The sequence below is a fragment of the Patagioenas fasciata genome, chromosome 5 (genome assembly GCF_037038585.1).
Source record: "Patagioenas fasciata isolate bPatFas1 chromosome 5, bPatFas1.hap1, whole genome shotgun sequence".
NCBI lineage: Eukaryota > Metazoa > Chordata > Aves > Columbiformes > Columbidae > Patagioenas > Patagioenas fasciata.
In genome coordinates, this window is record NC_092524.1 from 35,317,666 (window position 1) to 35,342,482 (window position 24,817).

General features: G+C 44.3%; 3 protein-coding genes across 6 annotated transcripts in view; 1 reads left to right on the forward strand and 2 right to left on the reverse strand.

The window, feature by feature from the left end:
- Positions 1-6,425, reverse strand: part of ZFYVE26 (zinc finger FYVE-type containing 26) — a 49,946-nt gene extending 43,521 nt beyond the window's left edge. For both annotated transcript variants that reach the window (XM_071809306.1, XM_065839146.2), the window contains exons 1-6: positions 6,289-6,425; positions 5,731-5,943; positions 4,223-4,301; positions 3,370-3,459; positions 1,814-2,366; positions 360-490 (exon numbers count right to left, since the gene is read on the reverse strand). In XM_071809306.1, coding sequence (XP_071665407.1) covers positions 360-490; positions 1,814-2,366; positions 3,370-3,459; positions 4,223-4,301; positions 5,731-5,921 — 1,044 coding nt within the window. In that variant the 5' untranslated portion in view covers positions 5,922-5,943; positions 6,289-6,425. The remainder of the gene's footprint in view (positions 1-359; positions 491-1,813; positions 2,367-3,369; positions 3,460-4,222; positions 4,302-5,730; positions 5,944-6,288) is intronic.
- A 27-nt stretch (positions 6,426-6,452) lies between these two features.
- LOC136102549 (galectin-related protein A-like) lies at positions 6,453-15,114 on the forward strand. Of its 3 annotated transcripts, XM_071809315.1 has the most exons (5): positions 7,240-7,366; positions 10,071-10,159; positions 10,898-11,072; positions 11,425-11,610; positions 12,125-15,114. In XM_071809315.1, the coding sequence occupies exons 1-4, from the start codon at positions 7,343-7,345 to the stop codon at positions 11,566-11,568; spliced, it is 432 nt and encodes a 143-aa protein (XP_071665416.1). In that variant the 5' UTR covers positions 7,240-7,342; the 3' UTR covers positions 11,569-11,610; positions 12,125-15,114. The 3 variants fall into 3 exon arrangements, with proteins under 3 accessions (XP_065695783.1, XP_071665416.1, XP_071665415.1); XM_065839711.2 differs by lacking the exon at positions 7,240-7,366 and adding an exon at positions 6,453-6,686 and having other exon boundaries at positions 11,425-15,114; XM_071809314.1 differs by having other exon boundaries at positions 11,425-15,114.
- On the reverse strand, positions 13,751-24,541 carry PLEK2 (pleckstrin 2). Its single transcript, XM_065839676.2, has 9 exons — positions 24,157-24,541; positions 21,430-21,594; positions 20,293-20,474; positions 19,479-19,570; positions 18,979-19,166; positions 18,357-18,458; positions 17,201-17,284; positions 14,860-14,938; positions 13,751-13,878 (listed from the first exon to the last, which is right to left on the reverse strand). The coding sequence occupies exons 1-9, from the start codon at positions 24,202-24,204 to the stop codon at positions 13,751-13,753; spliced, it is 1,068 nt and encodes a 355-aa protein (XP_065695748.1). The 5' UTR covers positions 24,205-24,541.
- Positions 24,542-24,817: the final 276 nt, after the last annotated feature.

The following is a 24,817-nucleotide window of genomic DNA, read 5'->3' on the forward strand; positions in this document are numbered from 1 at the left end:
TCACTGCCCCAACTCTACCAGCATCAGAAAACCAAAGCAATGAGTTAAAGGTCATGGGGTAAATCAAGTGGCACATTCAACAAAATGAAGAGTAGACTCAGGACTTAAATCATGAAGATTTAATTTTCAGTCTGCATGCAGATGAGTTTTTCCAAAAATCTCACTGAGCGTTTTGAGTTCATCACACAGCTGAAAGTAGAGGAGTTATCACCAGTTACCTCCTTGTTCCTGTAAGTCATGACCCCTGGTAAATACTATTTGAATACAAAATGCTTCTGTGTACCACCAAGACATGTTCAATACAGGGGTTGATTTTAGCCACCGTTGGGTTTCCCTCTTAATGATGTTTATGGTCATACCAGAATCTGTTCCAGAAAGTGCTTGCTGCTGTTCAAGCAGTAGAAATAGGCTTTCTTCCAAGAAGGAGCCTCTTTGGGATCTGAGAACAAACTCATCACAGTTCGCTCTGTATCCACCTGATCAGATGAACCTAAAACACAACACAAGAAGATTACCTTCCAGTACAGAGGGGTGTCTTTTAAAGAAGCATAATTGCTGGTAATTTGAACTGAGAAACATTCAGCATTTCCTCAAATACTAACAAGCTGTTACACGTTAGCATTTAAGACTCTAGATATCGTTACTGGGTAACAAGAAAGCCAAGCAGACAAATTTGATAGAAAATAAACAGGTCAGATAGGAAATCAGGAAACTGTCTGGACAGTTGTTAGCATGCCAAGAGCCTGTTCAGCACACAAGTTGTTACGTTAGCTCAGGTCACACTGCCTTTCTTTCTTTAGTCATACACATCTTATCTGTATGTTCATAAATTCCTTGTGCTCTGAGACACCATGCTGCTTTGTGGGGCCTTAGCAGAGACATAGCCAGCACAGCAACTACTCAGATCTGTGCAAAGCAGGAACTGAACTAGCCCCAGTGAGAGTAAAGGTATCTGTATTTCCATTTCTCTCACCCCACAAGGAAGCACTAACTGTAGTTATTATCCGAAATGCCAGAGTCTGCCACACCACACCAGCCTGAACTTCCTTGAGCAATTCCCATGAGTGGAACAGAGAAGATAAAACCCTCCCTGACTTACACCTCAGTGTAGAGAGGCAAGAGAAGGAGGGCAGGCATTCTAGCTTTTCTGTCCTTGCACGCTCACCTGACACTTTCCTGACAAGAGCACATGAACCATTCAGCTTCAACTGAGATCCTCAGCTAGATGTACCAGTCACAGGGAGCTAGACAGAAGCTACAAAGCTATAGCTGGTTCAAAAACAAGAGTTGGGCTCTGGAAAGTGAGCAGGTAATCAAAATGCATCTTCTTTCCAGTTGGGATATTGGCCCACTCCACATCTCCTTCCACTTCTAGAAATTTTCCAATATTAAGGGTTTTGAATGTTTCAGGCTTACTGAGGTCGTTGAACCGTTACTGGCCTGAAATGGAACATCCTCCATCATGGATGACCCTGAGCTGCAGCTGAACCAATAAAAACTTTATTTACATATGAAGAGTCAACTTTCTAGTTACATGCAAGATCTTCATCAGGAAAAATGCTGAGCAGATTAAAATAGAGCACAAGGGGTGGTAAAGGAAGTGCTCACAAAAGAAAGCACAGACTGCAGAAATGTAGGTTACTATGCCAGCTCCTTGCTCCAAGTCATTTTAGCATAACCTTTTACAAGACTCCGTGGCTTGTTAAGGCACCTTAGCCGGAACACTGCTCGACTTCTTGACAACTTGCCTATTAAAATGCCTCAATGACTTTGTTAAACAAGAAATGAAAACAAAGCAAAAAGTGAAACAAACCTTTTTGTATCGATCTTGACACTAGAAACTTTTCTCTTGTTCTTTCTATGACAACACTGCTATAAAGGTTCAACAGGCCCTGGCTCTGTCTCCTCAGCATGCAGTTTAGTAGCTTCTCCTCCCTCAGGGGGCTTCCCTCAGCCCAGCACACATCCAAGAGCTCCCTGAACAGGTGTCGTACTTCATCTGCCTGGTGCTCCACCTCAAAAGTCAGTGTACTAAGAGCAGCATAAATTGTATCTACTAGTTCTCTTCGATCTAGTTCTGATGAAATCTCAGAACTGCACTGAAGACTCTGCAGAGATTTCAAGGAGTCCCGAAGAAAATCAACAAAGATGTTTTGTAGAGAGCAGTACTGCTGGAGCGAGGAGCTGTGTGTGCCTTGTTCCTCCTGGAAGAACTCCAGCAGGGCTCTTGCCCTCTGGGGAGCCCGCAGCAGAAGCTTCCGGAGAGCTGAAACAACATCCAAACTAAATCTGTGAGGACGACCATCCCTTCTTTCCCTGTCTGTGATGTGCTTGTTCTGGGTGCACTCAAATGCTTCAAACAGCTCCTGGTAGAGAATTAATAAAAGGGTAAGCCTTTCAGATTGCATCGAAAATACATTATTTAAAAAGCAAGAGAAACTTGAGAGCAAGAAGATAATGCGATTTGGAAACATCATATGACCTATGAAATCCATTAATAATGGCCCACCTTGTCCAATATCCTTCCTAGAAGAGTGGATATGCCTCAATATGTAACAAAATATAAAGCAGAGGTGTCAAACTCATTTTTATGGGGGCCACATCAGCCTCGTGGTTACTTTCAAAAGGTTGAATGCAATTTTAGGACTGTATAAAAGTAGGAGCAGTTACAGTTACTAGTATAAAGAATCCTCTAATACACAACTAAACTATGTGGGCCATGTATTCATAAGCAACTTACCTTCATTCAAAGGCAGTTACTACTGCATGGCGGAAGCACTACCATGTACCTCTTAGCAACATACTGATATCACTGTATCTTCATAACTCAGTAAGAGCATGATTATTAGTGTTCAGGCTTTTTTTTTTTTTTTTTTAATCCTACAGGAGTAACAGTACAGCACTCAAAAATTTCCAGAAAGAAGGCAAAAGGGTGCAGAGGAGAAGAAAATTAAGATTTCAGGAGGAAGAAAAAAGAAAATAGTCATACATTTAAAAGTGATTGCTGACTGCAGGTTATTTTGGCTCGCAGTGGGTTTTAGCTTTACAATTGCTAAACACGTCTATAGATATAACACTGTGGCAAGCAGCCGTAATCAGGACTGAAGTGTGTTAGAAAGACCATGTAGAAAAGCTTGTTCCTTGCCTGCCTACAGCCTCCTTTCTAGTCAGAGAAATCACTTGCAGACACATTGGTTTAACTTCAGAAAGGGATCTGAATTACAGTCTCTTTCAGTTGTCTAGTAGATTAATAACATGTTAGCATCTCAGGTAGCCACTTAGCAGGAAGCATTAACTTTGATTCCAAAACCTGATGATGTTGGACATTCTGTGTAACTAACAAGAAGCAGGGCATATTACGTAGCTCACCTTTAGGACTTCCTCAGAGACATCTTTCTGCAATTCTTCCAAGAACACTAAAAATTCAGTTTCTCTCCGAAGAACAACTGGAACAGTTTTCTGAAGCAATAGAGAAGAATGAGAAAGATGTTGGCCAATAAAACTTTTATTCATTTACATTATCATATAAACCTAATCTCAGCTATTTCGTTAACATTTCAAGGCAGACTGAAATATGTCTCTGAAGAAGCCTAATTCTCAGATTCTGCTGTCACACCAGTGGATTCCATTTATCTATACATTTGGAAACAGAGACAAGTGTCACTTGGTCAGGAATTAGAATCCCATCAGTTAGAGACATCTTTCTTCAGAAAATAAAGAAAAAATGCAAGTCTGAGTAGTTACAAGGAGAAATGAATTTAAAAAAAAAACAACCACACGTCCCAGCATATCAACTAAAAAAAAAAAAAAGAAAAAAAAAGGAAAAAGACTAGTTTCTCTTTTACTCATGAAACATACTGCACCTGTCTGTCTGAAAACAGCAATACTGCAAACATGCCCCTCACCACCTAAAGCTTACAAAGACTTGTCTGATGCCTGAGCTATTTCATCTTCATTATAAGTAAGGTGCTTCACAAACCTAAACAGAAAAAGACAAAAACAATTTTTCTCACCAGTGTGGAAAAGATTAACAGTTGTTTCTTGACCAGTTTGTGAAAAGCAAAAGCAATGCACTTCTCCAGCTACCTTGAGTACTTAATTCAGTGAAATGTGGGAAAGCCTGTAACTTAAATAACCAAGTAGGCTGACATTTTGCACTTGGAAATCAGCCAGAAGTCAGAGCTGCAAGCCACACTTGGAAGTCAGCTAGATATTTCCGTACCTGATTCGTGGCAAGCCATTTTTCCAGCACAAGAAGCCAAAGCCATGCAGTTCTCCATGGGCTAGAATTCTGTCCCCATCTACAAAAGCAATAAGCACAGGATTATACAAGGTCAATCCCAGCATTAAGATTCAGGAAAACACCATCAGAGGCAATTTTGATTTTTATATTTCTTTGTGTAAGATAAAAACAAAGATGACTAAATAGCTGAAGATGAGTCAGATAGGAAGGGAATGCAGATAAATCAGAATATTGGTAGTGCTTATACATTAACTTAATGATTTCTGTTGTGAAAAAAAAAAAAAGAACACCTGCTTTTAGAACTGCCAAATACCAACACTACTGCCATAGTTCTTTGCTTCAAAACAATGCAATTTATTTCTGGTCTAAAGTTCAGGCTGCATAGCCCTCTTTGAGCACTTCAGCAGATTTCTTTGAAATCTGACCACTTGACAAAAGCTGTTATTTCCTGTTCTGTCTAGTTCTACCCGAAAAAAGTGAAACTAAGCCTCAGGTCACAGCAGCACAAGTGCAGCTCCATGTCCAAACTAAAAGTGAAGCAATGTACTAATTAAAAAAAGAATACCACTAATTTCCATCAGTTTTTCATGTGCTCCGGTACTTATACACAATTCCAAAACAGAGTTAGGGAAGATGTTCAGTACTGTCAAACAGACTAAGAAAAGAAAAAAGCACGACATAGTTTATTGGCCTTCAAAAAGCTCAGCACTGCTAACTAAAACCTTTAGATGTGATAAGCCCAGCTATCAAAGATAAAAAGATCAAAAATGCTTATGTCTCACATGGCCATTAATAATATTCATCTAACCACCTGCACACCTTCCTCCAGACTCCTTTAAATGCTGTCAGTGTAAATGGTTTCTTAGAACATTTACCAAAACGTTACGCAAATTTTACTGAAGTGCTAGAAAGTCAGCCTTCATATGCACCTACCCGAAAAGCAGCGATCAAAACTAACTATGATTGACTAAAACTAATGCCATTTCAAAATTCAGTGCGAGAGAAATAAGAAGTCAATAGTATAATTTGAATTTTTAGCATTTAAATTTTTAGAAATTGGAAGGTCTTTCGAGAGCTGGAAACAGAACATTTTAAGTAACTACAGTGCTGATCTCAGTGGTAACATTCCTAAACTAACCGAAGTGATGTAATTTTAGGAGATGCTCCTTGTTATTATCCTTCAGTAAGATCTAGCAAAAGCAGTTCTGTAATGCCTCCAAATAATTTTAAGCTTGTTATCAATCACCATATCAGCACCATAAATAAACATCGCTCATAATCCCAGTGGGCTGTGCAGCCTGCTAAATGCTTGGGCAGTGATAAGACGTCAACATTTAGATAACAGTACATCGAGACACATCCGAGACATCTCAGCACTGAAGGAAGCGCTGTTTCCCAGGTTGTACTCGTCTCCCACAGCCACGGAACTAATCGCTCCTCCCCATTCCACACCCGAGACTAGCGAACCAAACCAGCACCTTACTCACCTGACCCCCGCGGGACAAGCTACCAGAGCCCGAAGAATCGCTTCCACCTTCTCGGGGCCATCCCCACGCCACCGGCCCAGCTGGGGCACACAGGCCTGCGCCAGCACCCAGTCCCCACGCCGCACGCACTCGCAGAAGAACCCGAAGAGCCGCTCCAGAGAGACCGCTTCTTCGTCTCCGAAAGAATGCATCTTCCCAGGACCAGCCGGTGACCTGGGACAGGTGACACAGGCGAGGGCGGTGAGGGCGCGCTGGGGCACCCACCCCGGATTCCTTCCTCACTCCCGCGGGGTACGGGGTGACGCGCCAACACGCACCGCGGGCTGACAACGCGGCTGCCGCTCGGCCCTGGCCGCCCCGCCGCGAGTGCGCCGCCCGGGGGAGCCCAGCCCAGCGGCTCGCGGGATGCTCCGGGCCGCCCGTCCCCGCTGGGAGCGACTGTCTTCGGGGGCGGCAGCGGCACTCGCCCCGGGCTGCGCGCTCTGCCGCCCACCCACCCGCAGCCTCGCCCTCCTGCCCAAGGTCCGGTCCGGCGGCCCTCGGCGTGGTCTGCGTTACCTGTCGAGGCAGGACGCGGCCACCCCGGTGGCGCTGGGCTCTACTGCACGGCCCCGGCCGCCGCCATCTTGGGCACTGCCTCAGCTGACCGCGCCGCCGGGCGGGCGCGCGGGCAGGCGTCCACCCATTGGCCGAGCCGGGGTAGAATGTAAATAAACCGCCATTTTTCTTTGGGGCGCCTGACGCCGCCTCAAGAACCCGGGCAGCGTAAGCCCCGCCCCCGATAACCGCGCCCATCTCCGCCCACCGCCCCGCCCCACAGTCTCCTCCTACCGCACGCCAGGCTCACCCCGTGCTCCGGCCTCCCGTGGTTCTGATTGGCTTTCGCCCGAAGCTCTGCCCCCTGGCGCGCAGGGGGACCGCCCCGCCGCGACGCCTCTCCGAGAGGGCGGTGAGAGGTATGAGGTGTGGTTGTGATATCGTCGTGAGAGTGTTTCTTGGACGGGAGGTTATTTATACGTACATTATGTACACCCGTATACATACATACATATATAGAGGTATACCTATAGGGGTATATACATATATGTGGATATATTTATCCCTTATATATGTATACTTCTATATAGGTCTTCATAGGAATATGAGTGTTATGTATATTTACCCCTTTGAGGGCAGAAATGGTATCAAAATACATAAGTGGCGTGTTATTTTTATGTATTACATATACAAATAAGTTATGCACACACCCCCACAATTTTAAATACTTACATAAAATACGTAGTTAGTTATAGATACGGATACAGCTACAGATGTCGGCTTGTCAGGTGCTTCTGTGCGGGGTGGTGGGGCCCTGCACACCCTTGCAGTCCCCCTGCCCTCTTGCCATCACTGCCCTTGTCGCTTCTGAGCTGCCATGGGTGGAATGAGGCACAAGGGCCGTGACTCAGCTGCTTGGCTGGGTGGTGTCCAGCCAGTGTTCGGCAGAGATAAGCTCCCCGCCAACATCCTCCCTTTATTCCGCGCTTTTTGTTTGTTTTTGTCCTGACACAAAAAAAGAAAAGCTCCCCTGGGGACTGCTACAGCGGAGGCAAGCGTAAGAGGCAGAGTGGTGATGACAGAGGAAAGGTGTCCCAAAGTAAGTGACCGAGGGAGTCCGCAGGGCTCCTGAATGGAAAATATGGGAAGGGGGCTGTGTCTGTGTGCACGTGCTGGGACCTGCCAGTAAACCATGCAAGATGCTGCAGGAGTTTGTACCTATGACATCCTGAGTGTTTTTCACCTGTACTGTCAGTTCAACATCAACAGAGTAATGGTGCATGGGTAGTAATGGCTCTGGCCTTACTTCAGCAATGCTGGACAAGCTGCAAGAGTTGAAACCATGTGGTCGTCATTCGAGGTGTTCCCTGTGCCTTTAATGATGGTGCTTACTATGATGCAGCTCTGTACAAACAATTTCTAAATGTGCACTTTCGCTTTGGGGTATTAGTTTGTATTTTGTCTCTTGTGTCAGCAAGGAAGGAACTTTACTGGAACATAGGACCTGTATAAGGATGATCTTTTCTGCTTACTACCTACTCTTCTAATTGCTTTATTCAGTTTAAATAATCTTACAGACTCCTTACTCCTTTACATAAGACGTCTCAGCTGGCTGACGCTTTTCCTGTGTTACAAAGTTCAAAACATACCTTCTGGAGTCACCTGCCCACTTCTGCAATGGTCAACATACATTATTAACAACCAGCAGTAGTGCTGTCATTTTTGAAGTTTCTTTTAAACTAATTTCTTCCAATATTGGCCTTGTTAGGAATTAGAGGTTTATTAACGTATCTGTGAAGCCCTCAGTGTGGATAGATGTAAATATCATGGTGGAAGAATAAATTGCTTAAGGTCATCTTAGCAGAAAACATAACTTGTATATTGAAATCAGGAAATCAGGAGTATAGGCAAAACATCTTTCATCTTGAATTTGTGTTTCTGTCAAGCAAGCTGGCATTCAATAATTTAAAAATCTAACATTGGTTATATTTTCCAAAATTTAAAAATATCTATGGAATAGCCATAGCAACTTACACTTGAATGGAAGCCCATTTGCTGTGAATAGAAGTCTGTGGGTTTCCATGCTGATGTGGTGCTTCTCATAGTCAAAATACTAAACCGTGCATATATTGTACAGGTCTTCTAGAAAAAAAATATGTCTGAATTTTTGCCTTGGAACACTGGAATGATAAAGTGCTTTTAATCTAAAATAGGGTCTGCTGTGCATTGCCTTGGAATATTATCAGTGTTAGGCAAATTGCTGACAGTACTTGGCGGTTTATAGCAGCTTCTTTCTAAGTGGATCTGCATAGAGGCTGGCTACTGGCATTTACATTTTAAAGGCATTTCTGAAACTGAATTCTCAAAACATCTCTATCACTTGTTTTCAAGTTCTTTCTTTCATTTTTTCAGGTCAACCATTGCCTGTATTAGTTTCTCCACTGACTGTCAAAGCTGTTGGAGAATTACTTGAAGCAAGTAAATGTAGCTCTGCAGTTTGGGTGGGGTTTGCAGCTACAAGTCTCTGTGAACAGGACAAAAGTAGATCCACTGAGAAGCCATTTTCTGGCTCTGACAATGCGATGGGGACAAGTGCGACTGCGATCATCCAGCGTAGGGCAACAAAGATGATTAAGGGAGTGGAGCATCTCCCTTATGAAGAAAGGCTGAGGGAGCTGGGGCTCTTTAGTTTGGAGAAGAGGAGACTGAGGGGTGACCTTATTAATGTTTATAAATATATAAAGGGTGAGTGCCATGAGGATGGAGTCAGGCTCTTCTCAGTGGCAAACAATGATAGGACAAGGGGCAATGGGATCAAGCTGGAACACAAGAGGTTCCACTTAAATTTGAGAAAGAACTTCTTCTCAGTGAGGGTAACAGAGCACTGGAACAGGCTACCCAGGGAGGTTGTGGAGTCTCCTTCCCTGGAGACATTCAAAGCCCGCCTGGACACATTCCTGTGCGACCTCACCTAGGCGTTCCTGCTCCAGCAGGGGGATTGGACTAGATGATCTTTTGAGGTCCCTTCCAATCCCAAACATACTGTGATACTGTGATACTGTGACATGGTTGCGTTTCTGTCAACATGCAGTGGCAGGACAGCATCTGTGTTGGCTGCCCAGCCGGTGTGAAGCCAGCTGATGTCACATCAGCTTACTGAAATCTGCTAATGAAATAGAGCTGGTGGAGTAAATTCATGCAGAGTCTGAGCTCTGCATCATGATACCACAAAGCTTTTGATCTGTTGCATGGAGCACTGCAAACAGATTTATTGTGTTGTTAGACCATAGCAGCCATCACCAGCTCACCCCAGGTGTGTCATCTGTCTGAGTCCTGTCACTGACGGGATCTGTGGGTCACCCAGGCTCTTGCAGTCCCTGCTCTGGTCTTGGGGAGTGGCCTCAGTCACTCAAAGTCAGTGGTGACTGTTCCCAGAGCCCCCTGAGGCACTCCATCGGGGCTGTCAGTTGCACACATCAGTCAGGGAGAGCACTGACAGCAGCCACACATCTTACTGACAGGGGCTTTGGTCAGAAACTGCCCAGTGGAGCCGGCAGTCCTGTCAGGCAGCCATCGCCTTATCACCAGCCGTTTGCTTACGGCAGCCCTCTCACTCGCCTCAGGTACCAGAACTGACAGAATTTTTACCAAAAATGCAAGAAGTACTTTAGGCCAGAAGTATTTTAAAGTTCTTTTATACATCTAAAAATCAAATTAAGTTACATGAGGTGAACAAAGCAGCTGTTAAAGCTGGTTTATCCCTGGCATGACCCACTGCAGCTCATTTTCACTGTTCCCTGCAGGTGGAGCAATATGTTGGTGAAATTAAAGGTGGCCTGAGACCAGCCATGAAACTCACAGTCATGGGAATGGTGCACTCCAACCCCAAGAGGTAGGTGAGGGGTCTGGTGGAGGCCATACATGTTCCTACCTGTCTCCTAAATTCAAAGATCTCTTGAGGGTTTGTGCTCTTTGGAGGAAGAAGTAAGACAGATTTATAGCTTTGTTTAATTTTCCTGCTGAGCTTAAAATTACAAGAAAGAATTCTCTGTTAAGCCTTTCTGACTACCCTGTCAGGATTTTCTAGTCCTTGACCATATCTAATGTGAACTGGAGTGGGCACACAAGCGGCATTTCTCCTCCAGGAAGAGGTGCAGTTCTGAATCTGCACCTTGGTTGTCTGCCAGAGGCTAAAATCAACACCATTTTAAAACCAGTGGTTTTGACACAAGAGGTGCAGGTTCATTGCTGTGTTTAATCTGGATGACAGCAACTGTGCTTATCACTACACTTTTTTGCATCTACAGTGATAAACACCAGTGCTTGCATTGGTGAAGAGTTTGCCATAACTTCTTTTAGGACACAAATTGGAATTGTCTCGTGCACAAATGGTGGCTTGATTTCAGTCATGAGAGAGGGAAAGCAACATCAGCAGTCGCTATCATCCTACTGGAAACCGGAGGAGAAACAAACCTGTTCTCATCCATTTCTGCAGCTTCTATGCCTGTAGAAGTCCCATGTTTCAGTCTGACAAGAAATCGAGGGCTGTCTAAGTCTTTAAAGGCATTTGCCATGCTTATCATGTCCTTTCACATTTCTGAAAGTCCCAGTTATTTCACTGTTTTTTCAGCTTTTCAGTGACTCTGCTCTGCGATCCGGTGGATGCAAACAAAGACGTTGGGCTGTTATTTACAGTTAACTTTAGTGACAAATCCATCACCCGAAATGCACGAATTGCTGGGAAATGGGGAAGAGAAGAGAAGACTATTCCCTACTTTCCATTTACAGCAGGCGACACATTTAAGGTAATTTTGGGGGTACTATGAATAGGGTGGAGAAAGGAGGGGAGACAGGCTGAAGTCTATGACCACAAATAGCTAACTATTGACAATGCCAGTCTAGTGTGGCACAGAGAACAACAGTTCAAGCCCTGATGGGGGAGATCCATTCCTTTCTCTAGTATTAGTGAGAGAACTCACTATAAGGAGCTTTACAGTATCATGTCATCAGAAGGCAGTTTATTTATTAGGGGCATTTCAGAAGAACCAGTAGACTTTGTGCTTCACTATTGCTATCACATAGGGTCCTAAGTCCATGTTGGTGAAATCAACTCTGCTGTTGATCTCTAAGAGGCTCCCCTGTCCTTTTCCGTTGCAGATGGAGCTCTTATGTGAACATCAGCAAATACGAGTCTTGCTTGATGGGCGGCAGCTCTGTGACTTCACTCACCGCATCCAGCCTCTGAACTTGGTGAAAGCTTTGCAGATCTCAGGGGACATCAAGCTTACCAAAGTAGCTTGAAAAAAGAGGACACCACAATATCAGCAGAGGACAGAGGCAAATGTACTTTCTCCTGTCTGATAAATGTTTTGTTTTTTTCTCTGGCTGATTCTGGAGAGTGGGAAGTGTATATTTTTAATTTGCTGATGTGTTTGAAATATACACTTTTTTCTTATGCACACTCAGCAATTGCAGAGCTATGGCTGGTCCAAGTAAATCAGAGCGCCTTTGCTGAGATACTCTTGCAGCCTCCTAAATGGCAAGATTTATGATGCTATGCAGTGTCTCACATCCTCGTGGTCCCCTAACTCCCCAGGCATGTCAGCTGGCAGAGCTCAGTCCTCTGCTGTGGAGTGGCTGTTCCCCGTGTCACCAGAACTGGGCAGTAAGCAGGTGATGGGATTGAGAAAAGAGATTTTTCTTAGAAGTAAATAAGGGAGCCTGGTGGTCCCCAGCAAGGCTCACGTTATCAGGAGGGAAGTACTTTTCCTGGAATCTCTGCTCAGTCAGTGCAAAGCCATCTGTATTTCCCAGTACAGAGCAATAAATGCCTTATCAGCATGCCTGTCTCTTGCAGGTAGCGTTCTCATGGATCAAAAGGGTTCAACAGCTATGGATTTCATGGTCTTCTCTGGACCAGCCCTAGGAAATGGTACCTGTAGCCAAGACTGCATTGCCCATTCTTGTATCTAATTCAAACAGCATTTTTGCTGGCAAACTTCTTTACCAGCTCTGTTAAATATTTGAATACACTTGGGTATTGTGCTATTGTTTCATTGCTATAGATTTAGAAGAAAGGTCTAAATGCATAGCTATTCTAATACATTTATAAGCATATATCATAGCTGCTGCCTTTGGCTCTGTTTTGATTGGTTGGTTATAACACAGGATGCAGGGAAAAGAGACTTTCTTTGTAGTACATAACTTGGAGAACAAAAAAGATCTGGATCTGGAAAGAGGTGGTTCTGCGGCTATCAAATTACTCTGTGATTTCAGGGAAGATATACAGTATGCTCTTTTCGTGGGCATTTTGGAGACTGCGGAGTCCAGCTGTCAGGTACAGGTACTCAGATAACATGAGGAATTTTATGAAAACAGTATATCAGCAGACTGCTTGGGTGTTTTAATCATCTCATACATTCCATTCTACCCTCTGATGTTGTGTAGAATGTCTCAGTTTCTATATAAATCTAAATGTACAGTGTGTGAAACCATTATTTTCATATACTCAAACTGCCCTCTAGGAAAAATAATGTCTAAAGAGAACAGGAGATTCAAATACACTAAACTTCTTTTTTTTTTTTTTCTTTAAACAATATCAAAGTCAAGTTTACTAAACAAATAACAGAAAATTTAATGGCTTAAAATAGAAAAAGCAATAGTCAGAACTTCTCGGTCCCAATGGTGCTCCACATAAATGGACTTACAGTGATAATCAGGAAGAAAAGTCTTGCTTTTATGAGTGAGTGATTTCTTCCAATGCATTCAGTGCCAGCAACTGTCTGGAATAACTGCCACTGGTCTGATGTGATACTCAGCATCCTGTACTGCTATGGGCCATTACAAGCACAAGAATATTCTGTATACTGGCAAGGAGTATCCTTTGGTCTTTTCCAGCCTAACAGAGAACCAAAGGGTAGACCAGATGGATGGACAGACAGACCTCTGGTTTGTTTCGCAGCAGTGGTTATCCTGGCAGCTGGATTGTGGCCTGGCACAAGACTCTTGTGGAATACCAAGAAAGGCAGCCTCAGACACCAGGACCTTTCACGTCTTTGATTCAGTCAGTGTTAACTGATGAAGTTTATGAGCCCCTTTATAAAAAGGGGAAAGGAGCGAGACATTTCTGCTTTAGGATAAAGCACAACCTGGATCTGTCAGATATAGACTGAATACTTTTACAAAATAATTATTTTCTTCCATCTTGGAATATATCTCATTGTTTCTTTGTAAAGCCCCATTTGTCTGTATCCACCTGTTGTCTTCTGACTCTTGGTTAGATGGTAAGTTCTTGGTGGGGAATTATTCTGGATCTACCTGACTCCTAGGCACCTAGGATGCTGGTCTGCCAGGAATTGCTAGGTGCTTTGGTGATATGAATAAAAAAATAGACTATCTAAGGGAAAAACAGCACTCCCAGCCAATAAGATCAGGAAACTTGGTCAGAAGTGTGACTTGTCATTTGTCATGTATTCCAGCTTGCTCATGTCAGTGGTTTGATTGCCTCAATCCACTGTGCTCGCTCTGTCTTGGAGCTGGCCTGGATATAATAATGAATGTCATTTTTGGTGATGATTTTGAAGAGGTTGCCTTGCACGTTGCCCTTCACTCCTGCAGAGAAAAAAAAAATGACAGATCAGGAAGGTGCACAGAGAAATGCTTTGTGGCAATATGAAGCTTCATAGGGAAGAATTTTCATTTACCGAATTAGGGCATCAGACCTTTCAGTTTCATTATGGATAAGACATTTAAAGCTCTTGTGTCTTTGATTTCCCTTCTGCAAAATATAGACATAGTACAGACACCCCTCACATAGACTGTATGAACTACTGTGTACTATGCATCATATATAAAATAGCCGCTGTTTAGATGGCAAATCTTGCTTGAGTTATGCAATGAAGGGATGAACTCCCTACCAGTTTGTGCAGTAGATTAGATTTGCTCCTGCCCATCTTTGAGTTCCTGTTAGCAAGGAGCTCTATTGCTCACTGTGCTCCCTATTAGACATCCACACATCGTGGTTGCTGTCATAAAACAAATTGCTTTAACAGCAGAAACACTTATCTGTGAGACCGAGGTTCTAGACAAATGCCTAAACTTGGCACATTCACTAGCAGAACTGTTTTTTGTATTGCTGGCTTTGTGTTTCCCCTACACTTGGGTTCTAGGAGATCAAAAAGATAAAGGTAATAGCGTAAGTAAAGAGGACACACCAAAAAGAGATGACATCAGGAGATACCTCAAGACTTTGAGTTAAACGACATCCAAAAAGAAGGTGTTTCCTCTTTGTTTTTTAACTCTGGAATATTAATCAGTGTCTTAGACTGTCTCAGCAGCCATCTGACTGAGGAAAGCCCATAAAAAGGGGAACACCCAAGATAAGTGGAAATAACACTTAAGAAATCCCCTCTGGTGTGGACAACCCAGCAATATGAGGATTTTTTATGATGTGCCTCTTCCCTTACTTGTAAGGGGAGAGGAAAGGCCAGCCCGCTTGTGCATGCAGACAGCCATACGCAAAAACACACACCCAAAGACTGTGTTGCTATGGCATAAGTATGTATGTATGAAAGTTTAGAGGCTTCTGCTTACCTGCTGGGACTCCGTTGTCCTCCAGAGCTGAGACAAGACAGCCACGGAGAGAAAATCCACCTACTGGCCTGTTTTCTTCCTGCGAAGAGAAAGGAAATGAGGCTTATCTGGAAAATATCATCATTAGAATAATTTCCCAGAGCACATCAACTATTTTTATGAAACTGGAGATGTAATGTCAGTCTTTCCAATATAAAACATCCGTGTCACAAGAGAAGTCAGTTAGGACATGTAATAAAATGCATTACTATATTGTTTCAGTCTCCGATGTTTCTCTGATGTAGCACAAGGGTAGGCTAACAACCACATTTCAAAGTTATGTATCATATTATCAACAAAAAGCTGTATTAAATATATATATATATATATATATATATATTTCTGCAAGTTTTTAGCTTGCTGCTTTTCATTGAGACTGCACAGGGAAAAAAAGCCTGTTTTCACTAGTAGGCTTCCTCTCTTGTCTGATCTTCAGGTTCTGCAGTTTGAGTTTATAGCATTGCAAAAGTGAGTTGCAGTGCAAAAAAAAAAAAAAAACCCACACGAAGAAACAGGTAACAAAAAATAAACCAGCTACATAAGCTCTTTTCACCATTGTGTTGCTCATGTCTTCTTTAAAAGTCACACAAAACACTTTGATACATGTTCTTTCAGCAACCTTTTGGGCTTTGTGGTACCCCATGCATGAGGGTCTGAGGGTTGCAAACTGGCTTAAAGAGAGAAGCCAGAGAGTGGTGGTCAATGGTGCGGAGTCCAGTTGGAGGCCAGTATCTAGTGGAGTGCCTCAGGGGTCAGTACTGGGGCCAATATTATTCAATATATTCATTAACGATTTGGACGAGGGAATTGAGTGTACTATCAGCAAGTTTGCTGATGACACCAAGCTGGGAGGAGTGGCTGACACGCCAGAAGGCTGTGCTGCCATCCAGCAGGACCTGGACAGGCTGGAGAGTTGAGCAGGGAATAACCTGACGAAATTTAACAAGGGAAAGTGTAGAGTCCCGCATCTGGGCAGGAACAACCCCAGGTTCCAGTATAGGTTGGGAAATTACATATTAGAGAGCAGTATAGCGGAAAAGGACCTGGGGGTCCTGGTGGACAACAGGATGACCATGAGCCAGCACTGTGCCCTTGTGGCCAGGAAGGCCAATGGCATCCTTGGGTGTATTACAAGGGGGGTGGTCAGTAGATCGAGAGAGGTCCTCCTTCCCCTCTACTCTGCCCTGGTGAGACCCCATCTGGAATATTGTGTCCAGTTCTGGGCCCCTCAGTTCAAGAAGGACAGGGAACTGCTGGAGAGGGTCCAGTGTACGGCAACAAAGATGATTAAGGGAGTGGAGCATCTCCCTAATGAGAAAAGGCTGAGGGAGCTGGGTCTCTTTAGTTTGGAGAAGAGGAGACTGAGGGGTGACCTCATTAATGTTTATAAATATATAAAGGGTGAGTGCCACGAGGATGGAGCCAGGCTCTTCTCAGTGGCAAACAATGACAGGACAAGGAGCAATGGGATCAAGCTGGAACACAAGAGGTTCCACTTAAATTTGAGAAGAAACTTCTTCTCAGTGAGGGTGACAGAGCACTGGAACAGGCTGCCCAGGGAGGTTGTGGAGTCTCCTTCCCTCGAGACATTCAAAGCCCACCTGGACATGTTCCTGTGCGACCTCACCTAGGCGTTCCTGCTCCAGCAGGGGGATTGGACTAGATGATCTTTCGAGGTCCCTTCCAATCCCAAACATGCTGTGATACTGTGATGGATCAACGTGCCCTTCTGGGTTGCTCGCATTGATTATTATATCCATGAAGATAAATTACACTGTTCCCTGAGCAAGTTTAAAACTAAGTAGCTAAAATTCCTATAAATACCTTGGCATCAAGGAGACCCTATTCAGTGCTGGAATAAGAACGTAAAAAATCCCAGTATTAGTAGTAGGACCCTAAAGTGGTGGAACGTCAGCCCAGAAAGATCACAGCCCAGGAAGAATCCCTGCAGGAGTATGGTCTCAGACTGTGTGGGTACAGCAAAAAATCAAAACAAAACAAAAATCAAAACAAAAAAACCCAAACCAAATAATCCAAGAAGACTGCTGCCCCTTGGCTGAGGAAACGGAACCTCACTGGGGAAAAGACAGGAAGATGCAGGGATAGAAAATCCCAGAAGGACAGCTTCCCAGGGTAAGGCCAGAGAGGCCTTTCCCCAGAAAATGGACAGAGGAACCCAGATGGAGATTTGGGTGAAAGAAACATTTACAGTATAATTATATTTTCATTAAAATCTTGTAAGAGGATTTCTGGGGGTCTTAAATCAACACTCACATACCTTAGTGGGTATGTGGGGTCATACCTTAGTGGGGTCATAGTAGTGCAAAAAAGCGGGATCAGCTCTCAAAACAAATCTCCTCACCTTCCAGTTTTTCCTCTTGTGCCCCTGTAGAACAGAAGAATTCGAGTTACCACCAGAAAATACCATCTGAAATGGACATTTTCCTGCAGGCTGTAGGGGAGACCTAAACAGGAACTGAAAAAGGAGCCAACAGAGAAAAATATCTTCTGACATCTTAGTAACTCCCAGGATTTTCTGCTTAACATCCTTCCTCATACGATAATAATTCTCTCCTCGCTGCCTTTGTTGTGCTGAGAACCAAGACAGCAGAGTAACAGAAGCAATTGAGTATACCCCTGATTCTTGCTCTTAATTTCAGATTAAATACAGGGCTTGGATTAAAAACCCATGCTTGCATGCTCTGAGGGGATTATTTCAGGTTCTTTGCAGCTCTTCACTCTTTTGCTGGCGCCCTCTCCAGTGCTGACAGGTAAGCACAGCACTGCAAACCAGAGCAGAGATGTGGCCATGTGGTGCAGGCAGGGTTCCCTCTGCAGGTGGCTGTTATGCTTTGAAACAGCGAGACTGATCCTCGACTTGGACATAGCAAGGGTCAGAAACTAAGTCTTGCAGACTGAGGTGGGATCCCATAAGCACTTACTGCCAGCAAGAAACTGTGCCTGAAGAAAACAGGTCTCACCACCACCAGAGTGTAAACTGCAGGTAAACGTCCACTTCATGCGACAGTCAGTCTATTCAGCTTTGACATGTGTCTGTGGCCAGCAGAACGTCATAGCTGCCCACACAAACCAGATGGGATAGGTTAAACCAGAGGAACAGTGGATATGCGTGGGAGTGAATACACCACCTCAGGTTGGATTTGGAGCTGGGGGGGGAGACGGCTTCTGCTTTTGATACTTTTTTATACCTTTCAGTATACACTGAATACATACAGAATATCCGATTAGTCCTGCCTGAGCAGCAAATTCAGTAGCTCACTTCTTTATTACTAGATACTCTTCACCACACCATCTCTGATAGTAGTACTGACAGGCAAGTTAGCTCTGCTGGCCACAACTCTCCAGCCACACTCGTATAAATCACATTTATTCTCTAGGAAGCCCTAAGAGCTGTCATTTTTCTTGTTTCCCAGTGAAGGTTCAAAGGCTGTATTTACCTGTTTCACTAAGAATCCTTGCTTCACAATTGTGCCACTTAATTCAGAGATGTTAAATTGTAGCTCTTCCTTGGAACTGATATTTTTCTTACTGCTCTCAGCCTGCAAACAGGGAAAAAGATGGTTCCACCTTTCTTTTTAATCTAAACACACATTTAAGTACAAATTTCTGCATTTTATTTTCCTTGAGCTGTTTTTAGTTCATATTTCCCCAGTAAATTCTCCTCCATAGCCCTAATCCTCAACCTTGTAAGTCCAAGATTTACAGGCAACAAATTACAGCTGTAAAGCCTACATATGCACTGTGGCCTGGAGTTTTAGTGTAACTACAGCATGGCCTCTGTTACATGCAGGCACAGCACTGTATTTGAGGGAAACACTCCTTTTAATGCCTAATTATGTGATTTGTAGATCCCTCCATATCCATGTAGCTATTTGTCCCAGCAAAAGTGCAAATGTTAGTAGTGCTGAAAGACTAGACCCACTCCTTCTGTGTTTGCTTTCATATCCTGTATATTTTGCCTTTGGTTGCGTGCTGTGCATGTCCCCTTTACAACTGCCCCAAATCCAGCATGTGACAGGGGGCAGAGGAGGTGCCTCTTCTAGCAGTTGCATCACTTACAAACATGTACAGTGCAGTGGAGTCATCGAGGAACTGCTCAGAGAGATCACTGTATCGTGTGGCCTCAGTGCTGCGGGCTCCCACGGGCTTGATGAAGTTCTCTTCCATCAGCATGGATGCCAAGGTGATGGCCTCGAATCGTGACACAGCAAAGCTGTTGGAGATGAGCCAGTCCACCAAGGCAGAACCTGTAGGGAGAAAGGCAGCTCTCACACCAAGACAACATGCTCTTCCAAGGTGAGACAGATGGTCTTCTGCCACACAGGGCTTCATTTGATGAAGCATTTTGGCACCACCACAAAGACTGTCAATGAAGTGCAAGGTTGACCAAAAGTGTGAGATCCACTGTGTGCTTCCATATATGTAAAGAGTAAGAGAGAAAGGTGTCAAAGAGCTTGGCTGCACCAGTACTTTCCACTGGGCCACAACTGATACCACCATGAAGGCAGTACAGTAGTTCCCTTGTCTCTGCAATGTGGCGTGTCAGATGTGAGGTGTACCTGTGAAGGTCTCTTTGTATCTGTTGCCTTGCTCCAAGTTGCGGGTCAGCTTAATTCCAGTACTGCTGTCACACATTCTCTCCACTATGTGGCTGTAAATGAGAGCACAGGACAACGTTAGCAGAATAGAAAGACAGGCAAAAGTAGCCACATATTTCTTTCAGTGCCTGGAATGTCCTCATTACTACTGACATAAAGATGAGAAACAGCCTAGATACTCCCCCAGAAGTTTTGCCCTAAGTACAGTTATAGGAGAACTTTGTTCTCCCAATAGCAGCATTAAACAAGATGCCCCACAAAGTATGTTTCAATTTAAAGCACTTCAAACTGAGCTATAGTCAGCCTCCATTTAACTTCTCAACAAATATAAAATTAATGTAATTTTTCTATTTCTTAATCAGTTCTCTGTTTCCTCGTGTTTGACATGATGCACCCTAAAAATACTAGTCTGGATTCCTGCTACCAGCTTTGAAAGCTCATCAACCTGGCATAAACAATGTCGTCGCTCAGTCTTTCCCTGACATTACATCTTCCCTGTGAGAACCTTAGCAGGCTGACTAGGAAGGTCTTCAAGCCAGCAGTGAGGTGGCTGTGTAGAACCCACATACTCCCAAAAAACATCATCAGGAAAAAGTGAATTCCTGTACCCTAGTGAATGTATGCGCAAACCTAGGGCAGAGCAGACAATTTAGAGGCTCCTGGCCACAAGGCAGTGGATCTGTGCAGACAGGAGCTTCCCTTGACCCTCCCCCTCCATCAGCTTGTGCGCTTTGCAAACTGCAGGAATTGCAGATGGAGAAAGCGGTTCACTTACTGAAGGCTGATATTCTCTAGCAGTTTGAAAGAGTTCTTCATTCTGTGAAGCTCTTGTACCTGTACTGGGTGACCAGCATGAATAGCTCCAGTGATGTCCAAAGCCCAGGAGTCTCGCTCCTCCCTGGAGCAACATTCCAGGAAATAGTCTGTATTGGTTTTTGTCCTTAGTTTGATGAGTAGCTGTGGAGAAAGAAGTGCAAAGCAATAACATCATTTAGTTATTGCCCTTCACTTGCATTTTTCTTCTTTTAGCACTGGCCCAAGTGACACAAATGAATCTGATATAGCATCCCACCTGAGCAGTACAGAGTAATTCTTGGCCAGAAGAATGGTGGGCACAACTCTAGGTTTTTTGCTTCCTGCCCCTGCCTCAAATCCCTGGGGTTTCCAGTTCCAAGCATGGTTTGCATGCATGGAGCTTGTGGTACTTAAAAGGGAGCAGACCACCCAGACACTGGATTACATAGGAGTATGCTGATGACTGTGGACAGATCTCTAGTTTACTCAACAACTACAAACTCTCACCAGGCTCTTTCTGCCATGAGCAGTTCTGAAATAGTCACCAACTTCCAGAGTCATTTCCCTTCTGGCCCCACTCCGAGGAAGTCTGCATTGCCACTACCCATGCATGAGCGCAGGAGCACAAGAGGCACTTCCCCTTCCACAGCAAACTTTCCACAGCAGGAATGTCCCACTGGAGAAGGAAAAGTGAGTCTGACCTGGCTGCCCAGGAGCACCCACTGATACAGTCAGAGTTTAAGGCAACTACCATAGAGGATAAGTTTATCTTTTTTCCCATCCTCCTCAAATTTTATTGAGTTGTCTACATCCTCTCTCCATGCACTGTTGGGCTGATGCATTTGCGTTTATTCTTCCCACTGTGTGTGGGACGTTTTTCTTTTGTTAATGGCTTTCACCCAGATTTGGGCATAGGGAACAGCAAACACACAATGAAGGAGTTCATTGCTTGTCCTGGTTATGTTGGTAACAGCAGCTTGCCTTTGGGTGGACCCAATTCTGGAAATACCCCAGTGATTTGGTTGCTGTAATCAAAGAAGTCAGGAGAAGAGGAAAAGACTAGGAAGAAGTTAGAAAGTGAGTGTCATTGAAGAGGGATACATTTTTCCAGTCATACCGGTCTGTTCTCATATTCCAGGCATGGACAAGTAATAGTGCAGCCATCCAAAAGGATCCTGCCCTTTGGAGAAGGTTCCTTCTTGCCTCCTTCAATTTTGTAATACAGCAGCTTATCCTGAAGCAGGACAAACCATCTCACTTTCCAGTTACGAACAATATGTCCCTAGAGAGGAAAGAAAATCCACAGAGCTGACTTCAACATAAGCATTGAGGAATGACTTTTTTTTTTTTTTTTTTTGTGAAAATACCAAAAAACGATAGGAAACTGTATGAAAAGAAACACAAGAAGCCATCAGGAGTTCTGTTCTCCCTGAAGTACACATTTTTAGTAACAAAATAGCACAGCTCTCTCATTATAAAATCATGCAGCAGTAGAAAGGTGCTTTGCTCTTCCTTCAGCAAGGACAACTTCTTTGCTGGCAATAATTGTTTCTTGCAAAAGCTCACATTAATTATCTCAAAGAGCTGTCATTTAGGTGCACACCTGCCTGCTGACACCACTAGTTGGGAACAGGGCTAAATCCAAAATATGTGACGCCTCTTGGAGACAAGCTTCTTCTCTCCAATGACCCCAGGTGGTGTTTGAATGATTTCGTTCTTTGTCATTTTGACGTGGCTGTAGGTGCCAAGTGGTTTTGAGAGCACTTTGCTGTGTGCCTTGGCTTTTCCTTATATCATCTCTTACTGCTAAGGAGCTGTTTATTTCTGTCCTGCGCATTCCCTGTGCTACCATTTCCTGTAAAGGAAACATGCTTTTTAACAGCAAGAGAATGAAGGCAGGCTGCTGTTGAATGCCTCCTGGGTTATATCAGAACACATACACCACTTCTTCCCCCTCTGTGAACGGCCACCGTCTCTGCCTGGCCCGGCTGCGGAGGGAGTAGCCCCAGGCAGGGCTGGCTTGGCGGGCTCGGGCCTGTCTGAGGGCGCCGGGTCCAGCTGCGCTGCAGGGAGCTGACTGGCGTTCCAACGGGCCATGGAGCATTACAGCCAGCGGGCAACGCGCTGGGAGGAGAAAGCTCCGACACCTGGGAGAGGGCGGGTGCAGTTAGGCGAAAGGAACATGCAAGGTCCAGTTGTGGCAGGAATCAAAGCTCATTAATTTTCTATGAGTTAAGGGGAAAACCAGCAGTTTCCAAGGAAAGGTGTGGTAATGAGTCTTTAAAATCCAGGGCAGTTTAGACCTAATGTCTTCTAGTCTATACTAAATGCAATTTATCTAACTTGGGTGTGTTCTCTCCCCACCTTTGCCTTCTTTACTATTTCTTTTACCTGTTGTAAAGTCCCTTGGCTGTTTTTCCTGAGAGCGTGTTCTTTGCTATGGCTCTTTTCTTTCCATCCTGGAAATGTCCTCTTTTTCAAGAGGCTGCTTTACCTTTTTTTTCTTTATCTTTACCTGACTTCCACACATTTATATTATATTCATAATACATTAAAATACATAATTCAGTAATTTTTAATGCATCTCCTTGCTTCTGCTCTCTTCTTAAGAAAAGTCTGTTTTGGGTTTTTTTTTAATCTGGTCTCATCCCTTCATAATTTTCTCTGGATCCTTTGTTCTGTTCTCCCTCAGTTTCCTTTAGTTGTCCTCTTTGTGGCCTCCTTCCTATCAAGCTGTGTATCTCGGTGATGCTGTACAGACTTCGGGCGCTCACAGCACAGCGTGCCGCCGATAACCTATTCCCCTCTCATGCTTGGTGCCTTGGCTTCCCATCTTACATACCCGTAGCCCAGAGAGGAGAGCAGGAGCTGGGACTGCTCTGCCCTGGCGGCAGAAGGGAGGACGAGAAACAGCTTAGGCTGTGCAGCCCTTCTCTGCATAAAGAACAGCTTCATATGGCCAGCAGCTGCCAGGAGAGCTCCTGCCCAGGATTACCTTCATGTCAGCACAAGAGGCACTGCCACGTACTATACAAAGTCACTTCCCAAGGTGTGGCAAAGCTTTGAACAAACCTTTGAATCACATTTTTGCTGTGCAGTCAAGGACCATATATGTCATCGAGACAGGGTCTTTGTACTAAAAGCAGCTTATGCCCCTTGCTAAGTTGCCCTCTTGTGTCCCAACTATGACCCACTTGGTCCTACAGGGAGAAGTGTTGGAAAGGCTGAAATCTGTGACACCATCTTTCAGCTCTTTTCTCCACATTTTGGCTAAAATTTTCTGATGGTGCAGCTTGAGAGGTGTGGAAGAAATAACTTATTTCAAACACATTTCTACATTTGCATTGCTCTGATCCCATTCAAAAAGGATAGTCTGTTCTCCACCCTCTTCTATGAAATGGGAAATCCTGTTCATTTGGGCTGCTAAAGAAGGCACAAAGTATCTTCAGAGACTGTCAAAACATCTCCCCTCTCTCCATCCTCCCATGGCCACTTCCACTGCTGCCGTGTAGCCATTTGCCAGGTATTTTTTTTATGCAGAGGTATGCCCTAGGTGCAGACATACTGGCTTTCTGATACCTGAGTAATCCTGATAGCTAATTCACTTTCCGCTGGGTAAACACTGCCATGAGGAAACTGAAGGGAGGGTAGTGAACACATGCAGCTCCCCTGGCAGGCATCTGCATAGATCTGGAGGAGCTCTTGTGCCCAGGGCTGGCAGGAGCCCCTCAAACCCAGCACCCAAGGGGCTGCCTTGCCACAGGCCCTGGCTCGATCCCATCCCCACTCAGGGGCTGCTTCCACGTTTGAGCAGAACCGCATGAAGGGGAGCCGGAGCACTTACCCGTTTGACAAGGAAGCCCTCCTTCAGGACTCCCGCTGCCTCCTGCATCGTGGCCAGCAGGGAAGAGAGTCAAGCCCCTGCTGAGAAGCGCCCAAGCCCTGGCAGCCTGTCCTTCTGCACACAATTTGTTTAAGAAAACTCATTTTTCTTTGCTGCCCTCCTCCTCCAATGTGACGCACTCTCCCTTCCCTGTTTTTTTCTCCCTCTCTTCCTACCTATGAGACATTGGGTAAACATTGAGCTGGCTCTGATACGTTACCTGCCCTCCGGGAAGTAAAACAAAAGGAAGCCTAAAAAGGATCTCGGAAGAATTTCACAGAATAGAAAAAAACCTCCACCAAGTGAGCTGGCCAATACAAGCAGCCACATAATGACAAATCAGATATTGCATGGGAGGGAGAAGCAGAATTATAAGATCACATCCCTCAAAACTTCAGACTAATCAACTCTGCTGCTTTAAATTTCTCATCTAATAAACACATCTTGCACAGATCAGAACATGCTAAAGGTAACACATAGAATATTATGTTTACAAGGAAACTTTTACAAACCTTGAAATAATTTCTTTGCCAGAAATTTTTACCAAAGTAGCCCCAAAGCACCTAAAAGCCCCTTTTACTTTCAGTGACCTCTGGGCGTATAAACCAAGATTCTCAACTAA

Bases quoted from the DNA above. Each gene is read 5' to 3' on its own strand.
- LOC136102549 (XM_071809314.1), top strand. From the start codon at position 7,343: ATGACAGAGGAAAGGTGTCCCAAA. The intron at 7,367-10,070 runs GTAAGTGACCGA...TGTTCCCTGCAG, and splicing joins CAGAGGAAAGGTGTCCCAAA to GTGGAGCAATATGTTGGTGA. The intron at 11,073-11,424 runs GTAATTTTGGGG...TTTCCGTTGCAG, and splicing joins CAGCAGGCGACACATTTAAG to ATGGAGCTCTTATGTGAACA.
- PLEK2 (XM_065839676.2), bottom strand. From the start codon at position 24,204: ATGCAGGAGGCAGCGGGAGTCCTGAAGGAGGGCTTCCTTGTCAAACGG. The intron at 21,595-24,156 runs GTAAGTGCTCCG...TTTCCTCTCTAG, and splicing joins AGGGCTTCCTTGTCAAACGG to GGACATATTGTTCGTAACTG. The intron at 13,879-14,859 runs GTAAGCAGAAGC...TTTTCTCTGCAG, and splicing joins GGACAACGGAGTCCCAGCAG to GAGTGAAGGGCAACGTGCAA.